This window comes from Pseudorasbora parva, chromosome 5 (assembly GCF_024679245.1).
Source record: "Pseudorasbora parva isolate DD20220531a chromosome 5, ASM2467924v1, whole genome shotgun sequence".
NCBI lineage: Eukaryota > Metazoa > Chordata > Actinopteri > Cypriniformes > Gobionidae > Pseudorasbora > Pseudorasbora parva.
In genome coordinates, this window is record NC_090176.1 from 9,901,759 (window position 1) to 9,921,219 (window position 19,461).

Consider the following 19,461-nt stretch of genomic DNA (forward strand, 5'->3'; position numbering starts at 1 on the left):
ACAGAGTTACACAATTTCAAAAATGAATTTATGGGGGAAAAAAATCGTAAGCGCCTACTTTTTTGGGGGGTTATTACAGCTTAGGCAACATATAATTACATGTTTATGACTTTTATGTACAAGTATGTTTTTACTTTCTGCTGTCCATTGCTGTTTTTACTGGAAAGTGCCTTGTGCTCCTTTTGGTTGTTTTAAGTATATAAATAAAATTTGATTGATTGATTGATTGATTGATTGATTGATTGATTGATTGATTGATTGATTGATTGATTGATTGATTGATTGATTGCTTTTAGCAGTGATTTATGTAACTTCAAAGGGTTTCAATTCTAGTCAGAATATGAGTCTGAAACCACTCCATTGGGCTGTGATTATGAGGCGTGTTTTAACCGAACCAGGAAAGACATCAATTGGAGAGACCTTTGTAGCTCTATCCAATTGATGTCTTTCCTGGTTCGGTTAAAACACGCCTCATAATCACAGCCCAATGGAGCAAACCAATCAGAGCAACGAAGCGACGCATTGTCAAATGTCAACAGAGCTCAACTGCACTGTGTTGCCAAGTCTGCGTTTTTTTCCGCAGTTGTTTTCTATGTCCAAGGGTTGAAGCGACTATTATGTGATATATAGACCCATGAGTGCGAATTTTAGCAGGCAACCTTGCCAAAATAACACACATTTTAACCCCCAACCACCATTTTTCCCCCGGAGAGCCCCCCCGAGAAGCTATTGTTTAGGGCTAGTAGTTGGCGGGTTTTGTTGCGGGTTTTCTTGTTGTCATACGCGCTGGAATAAACGATCTTTGCCGGTGTTGTAAAAAAATTAAAGAATTTATTGATACACAGAGTACTTACCCAACATGATCATCATCTTTGAGAGAAATAGTGAAGGTGAATGCAGATACAAACAAGTTCTCCGTTCAGGATTAGAGTAAATATAATCCAAGCCCCTTTGATGACGTGATGATTACGTTACTGTTGATCATCTGTCCGTCATCGTCTAAAGCCCGCCCTGATGATTTCATTGGTCCGAACAGTTTCTGTTCAGAGATAATTACTCCTCTATGGAGCGAGGCCAGACTGAACTGCCCGACCTAAAAATGTTATGGGCGGGGCTAAGTTCGGCTGGCATCCAGGCTAGGTTTCCTGTAAAATGACACCAAAATTTTGAACTTAGACCACTGTATGTGTGTATGGGAGGCTTTTCAATTTGGGTAGGCCAAATCCAGGCGGAAATCCCAAAAAATGTTCTTGGTGTTTAAGTAGTTAGGTCCTAAACTAGCTCTGAACTAGCTTTATTTAGGCTAAATATGCAATCCTGTTATTTGCAACCCTGTTACGCATTCTTAGCATTTTTATATACTTTTACTCTATATAAAACAGAGACTTTTGGAAATGCTGCAGAGCCCGTTTTAGTTTGATTCTGGTGTTGCGTTTCAGTGTAGACGGACCGAAACAGACATTTGAAAGAAAAGGCGTTGCTGTCCACATTCACTTTTGTTCATTGCGTATTCTTCCCTGATTCGTCAAGACCCTATCATATGACCATTAAGCTACCGAAAAAAGAACAATAGAGTGGAGCAGGTAGGTCACTTTGTAGGTCAATCCGGCAGTTTGCATCGCACTGGTTCCCTTGAGAAAAACCCAGTAGGATTTTCCCATAGGATTTTGGATTATCACTAAAAACAAGCTCTGTGATCAACCCAAGTTTATGATACTTACACGTTTTGTCCATCAAGATAATTCTCACAGATGAACAACTTTTATGAATTTTGAAGCCTAAAATGCAGTCGCTTTGATAGGCTGTAATCAGACTTCACTGCAGCCCCATGATTTCAACGTCACCGCCACTAAGCATTCGACAACTTTTTATCTTGAAACATTTTCCCGGAACATTTGAGTTAGACTAGTTTATAAAAGCACAGTTATGAGCATAATGAGTCTGTAAACACAGCGTGAGCTGACCCGTTCAGTGTGATGGCGTTTAATCTCCTCCACAGCCTCAGTAGTCCCATTCAGCCACTTGTTAGCAACCCCGTTTTTCAAGACACGTAACAGCTTTAAAAAATCACGAGTGGGGTAATAGTTGCTCCACAACGGATCAAGTCCAGACCGAATTTCCCGAACTCAAATGTTGTGGGCGGGGCTAAATTCAGCTGGCATCCAGGCTAACAATAAGCATGTATCAAACTGCAGAGCCGCAGCGCTAATGATTGGAAAATAAGGCTGGGACGATCAAGCACAACACAATAAAAAAATGTGGCGCAATGGTCAAAGATGTCTATCTAGCTCATATATTTAAATAGAAAAAAAGCACCGGAACTTACTGTAAACAGCACAGAGTAATCACATCATCCCTATAAGAAATGTACTGTATGATTGGCCCAAAGCAGACTTCTTCCGTCAGCACGTTCTGACTTGCTCACACCGGTAATCTTCATTCTGCGTTTACACACAGCTTTATACCAGTAATTTACTGGTAATGTTACAGCTTCCCTTACTGGTAAATTGCCAGAACCTGTATTTTTTGAAAAGGTCCTGTTCACACATTATCTCTTACCGGTAATTTACCAGTAAAGACTGTATGTGTGAAATGGACTAATAACATGGAGACCGAACTGCAAGCTTTGCTGACTTTGTTGTCTTTCTTAGCAGCCACCATTGTGCAGTTAAACTCTGCATTTTATAATACTGCAGCTGCCAACATGCACAAGAGGCAAACTATTATTACAGCAATTGGCAACAGATCTCATTTCAAGCGGTGTGCATGCCCAGTGCACATGAATGATCATGTGACATGCATTTTCAGTCGTGTAGTGGGGATGGAGATCATTTATGAAATGCAGTGGAAATGCTAGTACGGACGAGGATTGTTTTCATTTTCAATGCCATGTTAAAATGGAAACGCACTAGTGTGGACACAGCCTCAGTAATGTGATCTCTTAGCAATTCTGTGGACCTCAGATTGACCGTTAGCTTAGGAGAAAACTTCACATAGGGCCTGTTTTACACCTGGTAGCCTATTAAGATGCATTTTGATCGATTGGATCACAAGTGGACGATGCTAAATACAGGGGTAAACAGGGTCTAAAACATTGAGCTTGTCAACTTTCTAAACACTTCAAGAGGTAGTTGAAAACACATTCGACTGGATCGCTTTCATAGTGTAAACGCTCATGTGGTCGAATGGTCAGCAGGTGGAGAGTAGATGGTCTTTTGTGGCTGTTTGAACACATTTGACCACATGAGTATTTACACTATGAAAGCGATCCGGACGAATGTGTTCAAGCAGCCACAAAATACCATCTACTCTCCGGCTACTGACCTAATGCAGAAACATTATGTGAAGAGTGCTAGCCATACGGGATTTAAACTGCAGGCTGGAGACCGACGTTTGGTTTAAAGATGAAAAACGTACCAAACACAATGTTCTCTCACCATTCCTGATTTCTAACACACACTCACAGCGTTCGGCTGGTCTTGCGGCTGTCAGAGCAGAAACTAAACCTGATGCTCTCTGTATGTTTTCCATCGTCTCCGGTTGTGTTCACAATATTAATTCCATGTGCTTATTTTGTTCATTAGATCGAAATATCTGGAAAAAAAACATACATTACCCACCCATAGACCCTCACCTTGAAGAAATCAAGACAGAAGTGGTTGAAAGTGGACAAAAGAGACAGATTAAAACACCAGATATAAACTATTATGCGTCTCCCTCGTCTACTTGTGATCCCGAAGGACCAAAATGCATCTTAATACCAGATGTAAACAGGGCCATTATGACAAAGATAATCAATGGTGTCTGGGCTGAAGTGTGAAAAACATCACTTACAAAAGATTGCTTTATGCTTTAAAACAAACATTCACACCAACAAATCTTAACAGTTTACAATCCACCATAAGGAATTTTAATGTAGGGCAGGATCTATCACCCATTGGCCCTGACATGACCCAGTGACCTCTGGAAGGGGAAAATGGACTCTGAAGCAGCTCAAGCAATTTTAACACCATTACTGAATTTTCCAATAAAATGGCACTCTGTTCCAAACTCCTAGATGCTCTTTGGCACCACAGTACGTGATCTGACAATCAAGTCTGATTGGCTAGAGAGGTGTCAGAAGGGACACAGCAGACGCGACATAAACAGCTCACAGGATGAATGTCGAATGATTCTGGTACCTGTTTTAGTCAGCGGGCTGGAAAATAGCTGCTGCAGAAGTTTGTTCTCTGACGTTCTCAAAACCACCACAATGTCTGCAGGAAGAGTGTCACGGTTCTTCTCCAGGAATCCACTGACGTTATACAAGACCTGACAGAGAAACACAATTATTGTAATAAATAGAATCATTACACATCTTGACATAAAAAGTGAAAAAAAAAAAAAAATTATATATATATATATATATATATATATATATACACATATCTATCTATCTATCTATCTATCTATCTATCTATCTATCTATCTATCTATCTATCTATATATATATATATATATATATATATATATATATATATATATATATATATGTATATATAATTATTATTATTATTCAGCAATGGTGCATTAAATTGATGAAAAATAACAGTAAAAATATGCAAAACTTTAATAAATATTTTAATTTGTATTTATGAAAAGTGTATTGTGCTTATGAAAGCATCCTCAAAAAATGTAATATGATTTCCCTAACAATTTTAAGAAGCACAACAGTTTTCAACATTGATAATAATCAGCATAATAGAATAATTTCTGAAGGATCATGTGACACTGAAGCCTAGAGTAATGATGCTGGAATTTCAGCTTTGCCATCACTAAAATATATTACATTTGTAATGATTTGTAATAGTTCTCTATTTTACTGTATTTTTTACTTAGTAAAGGCAGTCTTGTCCAAGCATAAGACTTCTCTCAGAAACATTGAACATCTCATCAACCTATCGTCACGATCAAGTCTTAGTTTTCATTGTCACTGTTTGCCTGTGTTCGAGTTCTAGACATTCATTTGTTGTCATGTTTTCTAATTAGTCACACCAGTTCCCTGTCATGTTGAAGATCTTTTTAAAGGTGCAGTATTTAATATTGACAGCTAAATGTTGAAATGGTACTGCAGTGTAAATAAAAAATGTAGGAGACTTGTTCCCCCCGCCCCCGCCCCCGCCCCCTCCTCAGACTTGACACTCACGCTTGACGCAGGTAGCCAGATTGAGGACACACAATGAGCGCAGTTGACAATAGAAGTCGAGAAGACGTTTATAGAGATTTTTAGGTCGGGTTGAATCTACAATCTCTGACTCAGCTCGTTTGCTTTCTTCCATGGCTGCAATATGCTGTTTTCTGCCAACTGGCAACCCAGGGTGTCGAAATACTATTGGGTGAAATGCCAGTGGGCGGGATCACACAATTCACACACAAACAGACATTAAGACATTAAGATTAAGATACAACAACCTGTGATACCTTTATTATCTACAGTATATTATTTCTATATTGTTTTACATTTATTTTACGATATTGACAAAAGTTTGGGACGCCTGCCTTTACAAGTACGTGAACTTTAATGGCCTCCCATTCTTAATCCGTAGGGTTTAATATGGAGTTGGCCCACCCTTTGCAGCTACAACAGCTTCAACTCTTCTGGAAGGCTTTCCACAAGGTTTAGGAGTGTGTTTGTGGGAATTTCTGACCATTTTTGAGATCAGGCACTGATGTTGGACGAGAAGGCCTGGCTGATCTCAAATCCAAAAGGTGATGCCAAAGGTGATCTATCGTGTTGAGATCAGGACTCTGTGCAGGCCAGTCAGGTTCCTGCACAACAAATTCGCTCATCCATGTCTTTATGGAATGGTGTGCAGTCATGTAGGAACAGGAAGGAGCCATCCCCAAACTGTTCCCACAAAGTTGGGAGCATGACATTTTTTCAAAATGTCTTGGTATACTGCACTTGGCGATGTAAGGCTTGGATGAGCTGCTCGGCCATGGAAACCCATTCCTTGAAGCTCTCTATGCAGTTATTGTGCTAATCTGAAGGCTACATGAAGTTTGGAGGTCTATAGCTATTTACTCTGCAGAAAGTTGGTGACTTCTTCAGAACACTGTGTGCCTCAGCATGCGCTGACCCCGCTCTGTAATTTTTATTTAGTATTTGTTGTTCCCAATTGCTTCCATATTTGTTATAATACCACTAACAGTTGACCATGGAATATTTAGTAGTGAGGAAATGTCACGAATGGACTTATCAAGGCAACCTATCACGGTACCACGCTTGAGTTCACGGAGCTCCTGAGAGCGACCCATTCTTTCACTAATGTTTGTAGAAGCGTCTGCATGCCTAGTGCTTGATTTTATACACATGTAGCCATGGAAGTGATTGAACACCTGAATTCAATGTTTTGGAGGGGTGTCCCAATACTTTTAGCAATATAGTGTGTAATTTATATAATGTATATATTTTAAAAAACTGATGCACACTGCATTAATAATTATTAAAATGCTTTAAATGTGATTTAAGTTATTGATACTGCATTATATTTTATTAGTAAAATTGCATCTAAAAATGTTTGAACAGATTAATAAAATGTATAAATGTGATATTGAGTGAGATTTTATGAAATATAATATTCAAGCTCTTTACCTTTCCAGCATAATGCTGAATCCCAAAGCAAAGCTCCACACGCTTGGGTGTCCAGAAGTACTTGTTTCTCAGGTTATCCTGAAACTTATCTTTATTACAAACACTGAAGGTGAGTGGAGAATCTGAAGTGATACATCTTTAGCATTTATCAGAACATGGTACAAAACAGTTCAGAATAACTGGAATTGTTATAGTCATCTCACATATACATATAATCTCATACATACAAAAATTAAACAATGAGAACTATTTAATTAATAATGGTTTGCTATTTAGCATTAATATTTAAAAAGAATGTATACTGAACATCATATATGTGACTAATATGGTGTTTACACAGTGAATATGCAGCAGTAATGAAGCACTAAGCTTAAAATCTTACCAACGAGTGTTTGGTCGGTGGCCTGTGGGAAACGGCTCTCCTCGTCCAGCAGAGACAGTAAACCCATGGGCTTCTGAAGAAACATGTCCAGAATGGGCCTGTTGTCCTCGTATTCCACCAGACTGGCATCTACACCCTCACTCTGATACTCGATCTGAACAAACACACACAGACACACTATTTCAGAACAAATGTGTAATGCATACTGTACCTTAATATCACCAAGAATGTGTACAGATGTTAAAAGACAATCAAAACTGCATTAATTTGTACATTTCCTGGAGCCCTTACACTTTAGTCATCTTATCAACAATGTATTGTTACACATATTAACAATCTCATTTTCTAGTTTCATATATGACCTACTTGTGTTTAAAATGAGTTTCACTTTATTATTTTGGTGGTCCCTTTAACACATTCTGTTGGCTATGAATAATGTTGCACCTAAATGTCTACTAACTCTCATTAGAGTAGTAGAGTACAGTAGAGTATTAGTAAGCTGGTAGGGTTAGAATAAGTTGACATGTAGTTGCGAAGTTACTTATAGTCCATAGAATGCCTTTTGGGGGATCATTATAAAAAAAGAGTTAGCAGATATTAAACTTACAGTGCTAATACCCTAATGAGAGTTAGTTGGCATGTATAGGCCTAGTTGCAAAGTTATTTATAGTCAACAGAATGTTTAAATGGGACAATCAAAATAAAATGTTACCATAAAATAGAGGGCCAAACAGGAAATAATCATATAACATCTGAAAACAAACGGAGTTGCTAAATGTCTTGCAGTGTGCGATTGACACATTGACACATGTCGACGCTGATAATTAGTCAACGTCAATATTTTATTTGACTGGGTAAGTTGGGAACAATATTAAATGATATTAGTAGTAAAATGACAGCACTCTATAAGAGCAGTGTTTCTTTATTTGCTTTAATGTATGACAGCAGGAGTGAGGACGTGTGGGTGAGCTTCACTAAGCAATGGAAGCAGAACAGTCAAAACGTTAAAAAGAAAGCAACGGAAATGCTTGCTTTAGAAAAAAGGTGCGGCGTGGCCGGGAGGTCCTCACACACGCCTTTTACTCAGACGGATAGCGACATCAGTTTCCTTTCAGTCGGTCACGTTCGACGTACGTCAGACTGACCGATGAATTGGGATCACTTCTGGGAGCCCCTATCAGCTTCGAGATGTAGATTACGGGCCAATGACTATTGCCGTGTGTTTTTCGCATATCCCACCCCGCCCCACAGTGCGGGCATAAAGCGCAAGCAATCGCAACACACTATTGTCATTCACTTCTGAGCCGAACACGGTGTTGATGAAGAAGACTGTTCCTGCTTCAGCAGAGAGAGAAAGAGAGAACGAGAGAAGAGGCTTCTTTGAGTGCTGGTGGGACGGCACGATCAGCGACGGCCGCGAGCTTAATGATAAACTGCTGTTTTCACAGCACTGTTTGGTCTGTTGGTTCGGTGAGGGCATTCCAAATGGTGAGAGCATACACAGGGCTGCACTCCTGTGTTTTGCCGCGGTCGTTCCTGGGTGCTTCAGCACATTTAAAAGAGCAAATTTTCTTCTAAAAGCGCAGTGTGGGTGTGACACTGCGTCTTTTTCAAGAAGTCATTCCACTCGCTCGTTTCTGGATGTGGTTGTTTCCTGTCCTGATGGCCACGAGCCCTCTCGCATAATGTTTAAATTGCGTTCGTGGGTGATCCATGTTCTCTCAGGAGAACGGGATCAGGTCAGCACGCTGTTCCTAACCTTCCCCGCGAGGGTTTGAGTGTTCAGCGCTGCCGGCTAACAACGTGCGTTACCACGGCAACCCAGCGCTCATCACTGGGCGCTCTAGATACGCGGTCGAGACTATGATACCTCAAATGGGGTTGAGTTCCTTCACTTATACCCCGATCTAGTTTCTTTTTTGGTGATCTGGAAAAGAGCTACTTTGGCTGATAAGTCTGGGTTACCTGAGGATTACAGTGGGGCCACCCTGCCGAGTACACCTCCGTGGGCCCCCCACTCCTCTAGCGCATCGCAATATTCTGAGACTGTGTTTGTGGGTGGTTCATGCTCTCTCATGAGAGCATTACCACGTCAGTGTGTTGTTCGCTTGCCTTTTTTATAAAGGGTTTGAGTGTTCAGAGTGTCATGTGCCGTCTCATGGCCACGCTCACTATCTCACATGCCTGCTGGTCCCTAAAAAAAAAGAAGAAAAAAAGAAGGACCTGGCGTTTCATTTGGTAAATGGAAATGGACTGCATTTATATAGCGCTTTTATCCAAAGCGCTTTACATTTTTGCCTCACATTCACCCATTCATACACCGACGGCGATGTCAGCCATGTAAGGCGCCATCTAGCTCGTCGGGAGCAGCTGGGGTTAGGTGTCTTGCTCATGGACACTTCGACACTTGGTCAGGTGGAACCGGGGATTGAACCACCAACCTTCTGGTTTGTAGACAACCTACATGAACCACTGAGCCACTGCCGCCCATCGAGGGACCGATGCTATAGCAGAGGGCAGATGAGGCTATAGCAGAGGGCAGATGTCAATCGCTGCATCGGAGAGAGGGCAGTTATGTGTTGAAAATGAAGATGAGGTTGAGATTCCCACTATAATATTGGGTGCTCATGCTGAATCAGATTCATACTTGACAGCCATGCTTTCCCGGCTGGCCGAGGCGTAGCGCATAAATTTCCCTTGCCCGTCCCCTTGCCTTTTTCCTGGATGTGCATTGGGAAAAATTTGGCAGTGTGGAGACATTGGTGCCAGAATATGGAGCACCATCGGGGCCATAATCTGTGCAAGTTTTTTCCTCTCTCTCACTGCCCTCATCGGTGAGGTGGCGGTGCCACTGGCCGGCTGCCTCTGCCCAGCACTCTTGGTGCACAAGGGTAGTTCTGAGCCAAGGTTGAGCTGCGCAGTGACAGATTTATATTTAAAATCATAGAGCTGTTCCTTGGCCAGACGATGTCCACCCTAGTCCAGAAACATTGGCGACCCCTCAGTCTGCTCGTCGCCATGGGCATCGGTCCCTCGATGGCACCCGTCTCGGCTGTCAGTCAGCTTGGACGGGTCACCCAGATTTGGTCAGGAGCTGCTCTTCCCCGGAGGAGGGCCAGGTGGAGAATCATTGGTAAATTCTATTCAGTGGCAGAATTCTATTCTATTCTGCCACTGTGTTAAAAACAGCCAGTGGTACCCAAAATTCTAAATTCTTAAGAGCAGTTCCGATACCGCTGGGTGCCAAGAGAGCGCGCTTGGCGGTGGCGACACTGCCATGCCTTGTCACCCTCAGGCGCCTCTCTAATCGCCAGCAGGGGGCGTAAAGTTCATGTGGTAAAGTTCATGTACCACAAGCGGCCTGCCCACATTCCCACGCCCCCTCAGCGGAAGCAGGTTTGTGTTGCCACTCACACCTACACCCCGCCACGGGCCACTACCATGCCGCCCAAGCTGAGTCCCTGCGTGCCACTGCGCTGCTCGCTGCGGGTACATCTGTGGTGTCGTTGGTCCCGCTGGTTTGGTCACTGGGGGCCTGGCTAGCGCTCCCCAGCCCATCCCGTTGGCTCATCCATACCATCAGACTCGGCTATGCGATTCAGTTCGCCCGGCATCCACCCAAGTTTAGGGGTGTACACTTCACCTCTGTTTCAAAGGAGGGCGCCCCTGTGCTTCAGGCAGAGATCGAGCCGGTCCCTCCAGCCGATATGAAGACTGGCTTCTACAGCCCGTACTTCATTGCACCCAAGAAAAGCAGTGGGTTATGGCCGATCTTGGATCTGCAGTTCTTGAACCGGTCCCTTCACAAGCTGCCGTTCAGAATGCTAACGCAGAAACGCATCTTTAAGTGCATCCTTCCCGAAGATTGGTTTGCAGCGATCGACCTGAAGGACGCGTACTTTCATGTCTCGATTCTCCCTCTACACAGACCGTTCCTACGCTTTGCGTTCGATGGACGAGCATATCAGTACAACGTCCTATCCTTCGGTCCCTGTCGCCCTGTCTTCACGAAAGTCGCGGAGGCGGCCATTGCTCCCATGAGGGAGAGTGGTGTTCAACTATCTCGATGACTGGCTGATCCTTGCCAAGTCGCGAGAGCAGTTGTGTGAACACAGGGACATGGTGCTAAGTCACCTCAGCCAGTTGGGGCGTCGAGTCAACTGGGAAAAAGAGCTATCTCTGCCCCACGCAGAGGATCGTTTTTTCTCGGGATGGAGCTGGATTTGGTCGGCCTGACAGCGCGCCTCACAGAGGAAAGCATCCAGTCGGTGTTAAACTGCTTGAATTCGTTCAAAAGCAGGACGCCGTTCCCACATAAACATTTTAAGAGGCTCCTGGGGCATATGGCATCCGTAGCCGCAGTAACGCTGCTCGGATTGGACAAAACGCCGCTACATGGCAAGATGTTCTGGTCCGTACGGACAGCACTGCGACTATTGCATACATCAACAAACAGGGTGGTCTACACTCCCGTCGCATGTTACAACTCGCCCGCCACCTCCTGTTATGGAGTCAGAAGCATCTGAGGTCGCTTTGTGCCATTCACATTCCGGGCTTGCTCAATCATGCGGCCGCCAGTGCTCCCGGGAGAGTGGAGACTCTATCCCCAGGTGGTCCAGCTGATATGGAGCTGCTTTGGGACCGCACAGGTAGACCTGTTTGCTGCCCCGGACACGGCCCATTGCCAGTTGTTTTATTCCCTGACCGAGGGACCCTCGGCACGGATGCCCTGGCACACAGCTGGCCCCAGGGCCTACGCAAAAATGCGTTTCCCCCCAGTGAGCCTTCACACACAGACACTGTGCAAGGTCGGGGAGGATGAGGAGCAGGTTCTGTTGGTAGCTCAGTATTGGCCCAACAGGACTTGGTTCCCGGAACTAGTGCTCCTCGCGACAGCACCTCCTTGGCCCATTCCTTTGAGGAAGGACCTCCTGACTCAGAGACGGGGCACCCTCTGACACCCACGTCCAGACCTCTGGAAACTCCATTTCTGGTCCCTGGACAGGACGCGGAGGTTCTAGGTCGTCTGCCATTAGGCTGAGTCAAACACCATCACTTCCGCTAGAGCTTCCTCTACGAGGCACCTCTATGCGTTGAAGTGGAACCTGTTCATCGACTGGTGCTCTTCTCACAAAGAAGACCCCCAAAGATGTTCGGTCGGTGCCGTGCTTCCTTCCTACAAGACAGGTTTGAGAGAAGGATGTCGCCCTCCACCCTCAAAGTTTATGTTGCCGCGATGGCCGCTAATCATGATTTGGTAGGTGAAAAGTCCTTAGGGAAGCACAACATGATCGTCAGGTACCTGAGGGGGGCGAGGAGACTAAATCCGCCTCGCCCTCCCTCGATACCCTCTTGGGACCTGTCTTTGGTGCTGGCTGCACTGCAGAGACCTCCCTTTGAACCTTTGCAGTCAGCAGAGTTCTGACTCTGAAGGCGATACCCCTGACTGTATTAGCCTCCATCAAGAGGGTAGGGGACCTGCAGGCATTTTTGGTCGACGAATCGTGCCTGGGATTCGGGCCGGACAACTCTCACGTGATCCTGAGACCCCGGCCTGGATATGTGCCCAAGGTTCCCACCACTCCTTTCCGGGACCAGGTGGTGAGCCTGCAAGCACTGCCTTCAGAGGAGGCAGACCCAGCCCTGGCTTTTTTTCGGGGTTAGAGCCCACTCCACCAGGGGTGTAGCCTCTTTCTGGGCGCTGGCTCGTGGCGCCTCGCTGATAGATATGTAGAGCTGGGCGACACCCAACACGTTCGCTAGATTCTATAGCCTACGTGTAGAGCCGGATTCTTCCCGTGTACTCCCTTCCCATTGTCAGTAATTAGTGATTAGTGGTTAGTGTTAGTGGTTAGTGTTAACATGATTGATAATAATGTGATTGTTGCACACATCTCTGTCGGAGGTTCACACTGGCATGTATAGTTATTATTATTACAAACCTGATTCCAAAAAAGTTGGGACACTGTACAAATTTTGAATAAAAACAGAATGCAATGATGTGAAAGTTTCAAATTTCAATATTTTATTCAGAATACAATATAGATGACATATCAAATGTTTAAACTGAGAAAATGTGTCATTTTAAGGGAAAAATGCATGGCATCAACACATCTCAAAAAAGTTGGGACAAGGCCACGTTTACCCCTGTGTCGCATCCCCTCTTCTTTTTATAACAGTCTGCAAACGTCTGGGGACTGAGGAGACAAGTTGCTCAAGTTTAGGAATAGGAATGTTGTCACATTCTTGTCTAGTACAGGCTTCTAGTTGCTCAACTGTCTTAGGTCTTCTTTGTCGCATGTTCCTCTTTATGATGTGCCAAATGTTTTCTAAAGGTGATAGATCTGGACTGCAGTCTGGCCATTTCAGTACCTGGATCCTTCTTTTACGCAGCCATGATGTTGCAATTGATGCAGTACGTTTGGCATTGTCATGTTGGAAAATGTAAGGTCTTCCCTGAAAGAGACGATGTCTGGATGGGAGCATATGTTTTTCTAGAACTTGGATATACCTTTCAGCATTGATGGTGCCTTTCCAGATGTGTAAGCTGCCCATGCCACACACACTCATGCAACCCCATACCATCAGAGATGCAGGCTTCTGAACTGAGCGCTGATAACAACTTGTGTTGTCCTTGTCCTCTTTAGTCAGGGCGACATGGCGTCCCAGCTTTTCAAAAAGAACTTCAAATTTTGATTCGTCTGACCACAGAACAGTTTTCCACTTTGCCACTGTCCATTTTAAACGAGCCTTGGCCCAGAGAAAACGCCTGCACTTCTGGATCATGTTTAGATATGGCTTCTTTTTTGACCTATAGAGTTTTAGTATGGTTTTCCGGCCTTAACCCTTACACACAGAGATTGTTCCAGATTCTCTGAATCTTTGAATGATATTATGCACTGTAGATGATGATAAATTCAAACTCTTTGCAGTTTTTCTCTGAGAAACTTCTTTCTGATATTGCTCCACTATTTTCCGCCGCAGCATTGGGAGAATTGGTGATCCTTTGCCCATCTTGACTTCTGAGAGGCTCTTTTTTATACACAATCATGTTGCCAATTGACCTAATAAGTTCCAAATTGGTCCTCCAGCTGTTCCTTATATGTACATTTAACTTTTCCGGCCTCTTATTGCTATTGTCCCAACTTTTTTGAAATGTGTAGCTCTCATGAAATCCAAAATGAGCCAATATTTGGCATGACATTTCAAAATGTCTTACTTTCAACATTTGATTCAACTATTGTGAATAAAATATAAGTTTATGAGATTTGTAAATTGTTATTGCATTCCTTTTTTATTCACAATTTGTACAGTGTCCCAACTTTTTTGAAATCGGGTTTGTATTATATTAATATTTTTAAATAAAGAGGGGGGAATGGTCAAAAAGTAGGGCAGGAACATGCTGGCCAAGTGAGTTTTTAGGCTTTTTTAAAATAAATTATTTAAGGAAAAAAATGATTAATAAGTTGTCATATTATGTTTCAGTATCGAGATATTTTAGTCTGGTATCGTATCGAAGACATCATTTTGGTATTGTGACAACACTATTCTATATAAAAAGTATTTGCTGATATTTTCTTTTTTTGCTATGTTGGTTTACAAATTTACTCTTGTAGTTTTACATTTTATCAATGGCTTGTTTACATTTATACTTTTTTATTGTATACTACTGAATGCCAACGTTGCAAGTCAAGTTACATTTCTAAAGTAAAATTGTCGAAAATTATTGTGAAAAATGAGTCGATAGATTAATCGATAAATTAAAAAAGATGTAAGTGCCAGCTCTAGTAAAAACCTTGTCCCATAGGAAAGTGTCAGAATGGTTCTGAAGGCACAGAGTATCTACGAAGGAGAAAATACCATTACACATCTCACAGATTTTTGCAATTTCCATTGTCTTTCTTTGCAATGCATACTGATACAGATGTATTTACAGACAAATATTGGCGGGTTTAAGATCAACTTAAACAAACATTTACCTGCTTAAAGGTGCTTGTTTACAGAGAAAGTCTTACCTGTTCCAGGGCAAAGATGTGCTGATTGAAGTAGAACTGGATCTGTTCGTTAGCGATGTTGATGCACAGCTGCTCAAATGAGTTCTTCTTGAAGTTTTCAAAACCAAAGATGTCCAAAATCCCCACGTTCATTCCACTCTCAGCCGCACTTCAAAGACACAAAGAGCCAAACATTAGCTGACCGTCACAACACATTAAGGCCTTAACCACACTAATGACCCAAACAACTAAATTTTTCACAACCTGTCAACCAAGAAAACACAAAAACAAAGACTTAAAAACACAGGTCTGCCTCAGCATGTCATTTCAATTTACAAAGAGCCGGCACACTCGTCTCTGAACATTCAGCCAATCGCGATCTCTTCCAAACTCCCCAGACAGCGACCAGAGGTCACCTTCTGCTCACGCTAACAGGTTATTAGTGGCAATAATGTTGAATGCGCTACTGATTGGAGTGGAAATGGCAGAATTTGGATTGTGTGTAGAGGTGGAAGACGTGAGTTTCTCTGACAAGCCCGTGGCTGAAGCCTGACAGGATTCGCTCGGATCAATGAACGGCTTTTCCACTCTCTCTGAAGTCTTTTTAATCATCTGCATATTATTTTTTTCAATGTAACTCTGTATAAAAAATTTATACAAACCTCTTTTTTATAGCTCTTTTCTTCTTTTGCTGTGATTATTAATATTCTGAGCTGGTTAGACTGGAGGTCATCGCTGGAGATGATGCTTGCGCATGTACACGCATCCATAACGGAGAGATTCAAGGAGGGCCATTGGGATGAAAGTTTAGAAATTACATTTAAGTTATCATTAAATTAACTTAATATAAAAGTCGATCCACAAAGATAAGCTAGTACACAGGTGGAAAAGCCTGTCTGAACTCGTCTGGGAATCTTTTTTTTTCCCATCAGGTAAAAGGTTTTTTTCTATTTATCTATTGTTTGGAAGAATGTTTGTAACCAAACAGATCTCGGCAGCCATTGACTACCATGTTATTTTCCCCCACACTATGGTCGTCAATGGCTGCCGAGATATGTTTGGTCACAAACATTCTTCCAAATATCTTCTTTTATGTTCAGCAGAAAAAAGAAATGTATACAGGTTTGGAAAAACTTGCGCATGAATAAATGATTACATAATTAAATTTTTGGAGTGAACTATCCATTTAAAGGCCCACTGTAGTGCTTTGAAAAACACTGCATTTTTCAATGTGTTGATGTAATTTTCACTGAAATGGCAGGACAGGACAGGACATATTGAACAACTAATCTCCTCCACATCATATTTAAATACAGCATTCTGTGCAGAATTCAAACAGATCTGATACGTTTTCTGGTCTTCTCCGACTCGATCACATGATCCGCTCTGTGCTGTCGTGTCTCTGGACCAGAGCTGGGGGCGGTTCACATCTTCTACACAAAATGTGTATTCTCTAGTCAGGTAGCACTGATTTCAAACATTATTTTGCCTTTCTACTGCATAGGCAGTCAAGTTTTATTGAAAGCCCGTATTGCCATTGGTGAAGTACCCCTTTAAGCACACTATATAGCCATGAAACTGTTCTCTTTAAGTACACTTAAGTGGCCTTTTATTTAAATAATATTATATAATCTGCACTTACAATTTAAAAAAAAAATACATTTAAAATTTGAAATACACAACAAGTGCACATTCAATACAATTATGTACTTTTTAGGTGAATTATTCCTTTAAGACCATGATGAAATTTCAAATTGGTCTAAGCTGTCAATGATCTACTAAAGGGCTGTGTGGTAGGCTTGGCTATATTTTAACATTAAACTGAAGGATGCAATTCTGATGATGGTGATATTTTGCCATACCAGATGTTAGTGTCAGGCTGCAGCAGAGCATTAATGCGGTTCACAATCCAGCTGAAGAGGCGTCCGTACAGGGCTTTAGACATGGCATCTCTCACATCAGTGGCCTTGTCCACGGTGTTGGTGCGAATGATGGTTTCTCCTCGAGTTACCACGCAGTGGGAGGTCAAAGCTTCCTGAAGCTCCTCAGACCCGATACTGAGCAGAGCGGCCGCTGTCCACAGCAAATACAGAGACAAGAACATCAAGAATGGATCTGTAACTCTCATCTTTCATATGCCAATGTATAAATGACAACATTGTGAGATTTATGTCATGAGGAAATTGTGGGTTCTGCAAACCTAGAAACTGACATCCATAAAAATAATAATTTAAATAAGGCACTTACCATTATCTAAGGCCTCTGAATTGGGCACCTCACTCTTGTCGCTCTGATGTTGGGAGCTGGCGGATGTGAACTCAATATTTCCTGTGTTTAAAATGGCCGCTAGAATTCTGTACACAGAATTCACTTCCTGTTTATCAAAATACAAAACATATATTGAAGTATTGCAATGAACATGGAAGAAAGCCTGACTTCAAAATTGTTCAACCCAAAAAATCCAGTCATCATTTACACATTTGTATGTAATTTCAAACCTCTATGAACTACCTTCTGTGGAACATAAAAGGAGATATTTAGAGGAAGGTTAGGATCCAAACAAATTGGGACCCCACAGATTTTCATTTTATGGAAAAAAAACTTCGTAATCTTCTTTTATGTTCCATAGAAGAAAGATGTGAATTCATGCTTGGAACGACATGAGTGTGTACATTATCATTTATTTTTTTAGGGAGGTATTCCTTTAATAATTGTTGCATAATTGCATATTATTAAGAAATATAAATAAGGATTTTAGCTTTACCTCCTCAGTAAATCCTATGATACGGAAACAGTCCTGAATGGCACCAAATTGCTCCTTGTAGAGTTTGCTAGAGATGATGTCCTGCATTACTTTACCATTAACACCATCAATGTATCTGGAAGAGCAGAAAACTAACATGAGTCTCTGAACTTTGTCAGTAATATTGTAAATATGTAAACTAAATTAACATCTAGTAAGAGTTTGTAAGAAATAAAGGCAAGAACCTGGGGGCAGTTTTATTGGGTAGCCTGTATTTCTTAAGGTTGTCTTGATGATAAAGACCAGCATAGATATAGTAAAATATGTGGAAGTTTTTCTCGCCCCTGCAAAAGAAAATTTAAGATGTGAAAGAGATAAATGTTCACAAAAAATGTGGGAAAGATTTGTTAAAAAGTTTAAAGTCAACATGACATCAAAATTGACTGGTTTTATGGTGAACGATTCAGTCGAACACATTATAATTCCAAGAAAAACCTTCGAAAATTAATTTTCACCATCCCATCAATCCTCTATAGAAGGGGTTACGAACTCTGGACCTGGAGAGCCTCAGTCCTGCAGAGTTTGGCTTCAACCCTCATCAGACACGCCTGAACAAGGTAATGAACGGTTACTATGAAGCTACAGGCAGGTGAGTTTGATCAGGGTTCGAGCTGAACTCTGCAGGACTGAGGCTCTCCAGGACCGGAGTTCACCGCCCCTGCTCTATAGATAATATCTATAGTCTCAGAAACTGTTCAGCCTTTTGTGTTCAACCCAGAGTCGGACAATGATGGAGAGACTCAAGAAGAAGTGATGACATGTAGAATGAGACAGGACGTTTCTGAATAGTTAGTTGATGAATTTATGTAGCTGATGAGAACAATCATTGATTAGCATATTCTGTCATAATAATCTATAAATATGTAGATTGGGAACTGTTGTAAGATGCACAAAGCCAGAGAATATCTGCTGTTTGAAGAAAGAACAGGGATAGTTTAATTTAATTACAGTTATAACTGTGTTGTCATCTTGCTTTTATGACATGCTATTGCATTTGTGTTACATACTATATAACAATAAATGTGAAAAGACGAATGCGGCAGCTTGAGCAGACTCTCAAATGTACAACAACAACTCTTCTTCTTCTCTAAAGCAGCCCAACATGGCCTTTCCCCATTTGTTGTGTGTTCCCGGGGGCAGGGTTTATGTGGGTTTGTGATGTCACCAACCCGGGAATAATGCTGCCAGAAACAGAAACATTACTAACTAAAGTTAAAAAAGTCCAATCATAATCAAGGACCCTTTTAATATTATGTTTCACTCAGAAATATTTTGCATTACAGAAGTAAAATGGGTCGCAAACAGAGTTCCATGTTGACTTTAAATGTTCTGATGGCCACAGATCTAGGCAAAGTGGTTTCTCACGTAGCCTGTTTGATGACCCTGGATTTTTCCAGAAGATACTCAGAGATCTTGGCACCCATCACCGCCCCTGTGGGTGTGAACTTCATCTCCAGGTACTTTCCAAAGCGGCTGGAGTTATCATTAATGGCCGTGCACGCATTACCAAAGGCCTCCACTAGGGGATTCACTTGAAGAATCTTCTCACGAAGTGTGCGATTATTAGCCTTGAAATAGAAAACAACAGATGATGTTTGAAGAGCCGGACCCAGATTTTTCATATGCTAATTTTATAGCCATAGTTGAT

The 19,461-nt window shown here is 42.0% G+C and overlaps 1 protein-coding gene across 1 annotated transcript in view; it reads right to left on the bottom strand.

Moving 5' to 3' along the window:
* myo3b (myosin IIIB) overlaps nt 1-19,461 on the bottom strand; it is a 199,079-nt gene that overhangs the window by 170,232 nt on the left and 9,386 nt on the right. Inside the window, exons 8-16 of the mRNA XM_067444780.1 lie at nt 19,179-19,381; nt 17,999-18,097; nt 17,775-17,889; nt 17,258-17,384; nt 16,873-17,083; nt 15,032-15,179; nt 7,017-7,170; nt 6,635-6,723; nt 4,182-4,311 (exon numbers count right to left, since the gene is read on the bottom strand). Coding sequence (XP_067300881.1) covers nt 4,182-4,311; nt 6,635-6,723; nt 7,017-7,170; nt 15,032-15,179; nt 16,873-17,083; nt 17,258-17,384; nt 17,775-17,889; nt 17,999-18,097; nt 19,179-19,381 — 1,276 coding nt within the window. The remainder of the gene's footprint in view (nt 1-4,181; nt 4,312-6,634; nt 6,724-7,016; nt 7,171-15,031; nt 15,180-16,872; nt 17,084-17,257; nt 17,385-17,774; nt 17,890-17,998; nt 18,098-19,178; nt 19,382-19,461) is intronic.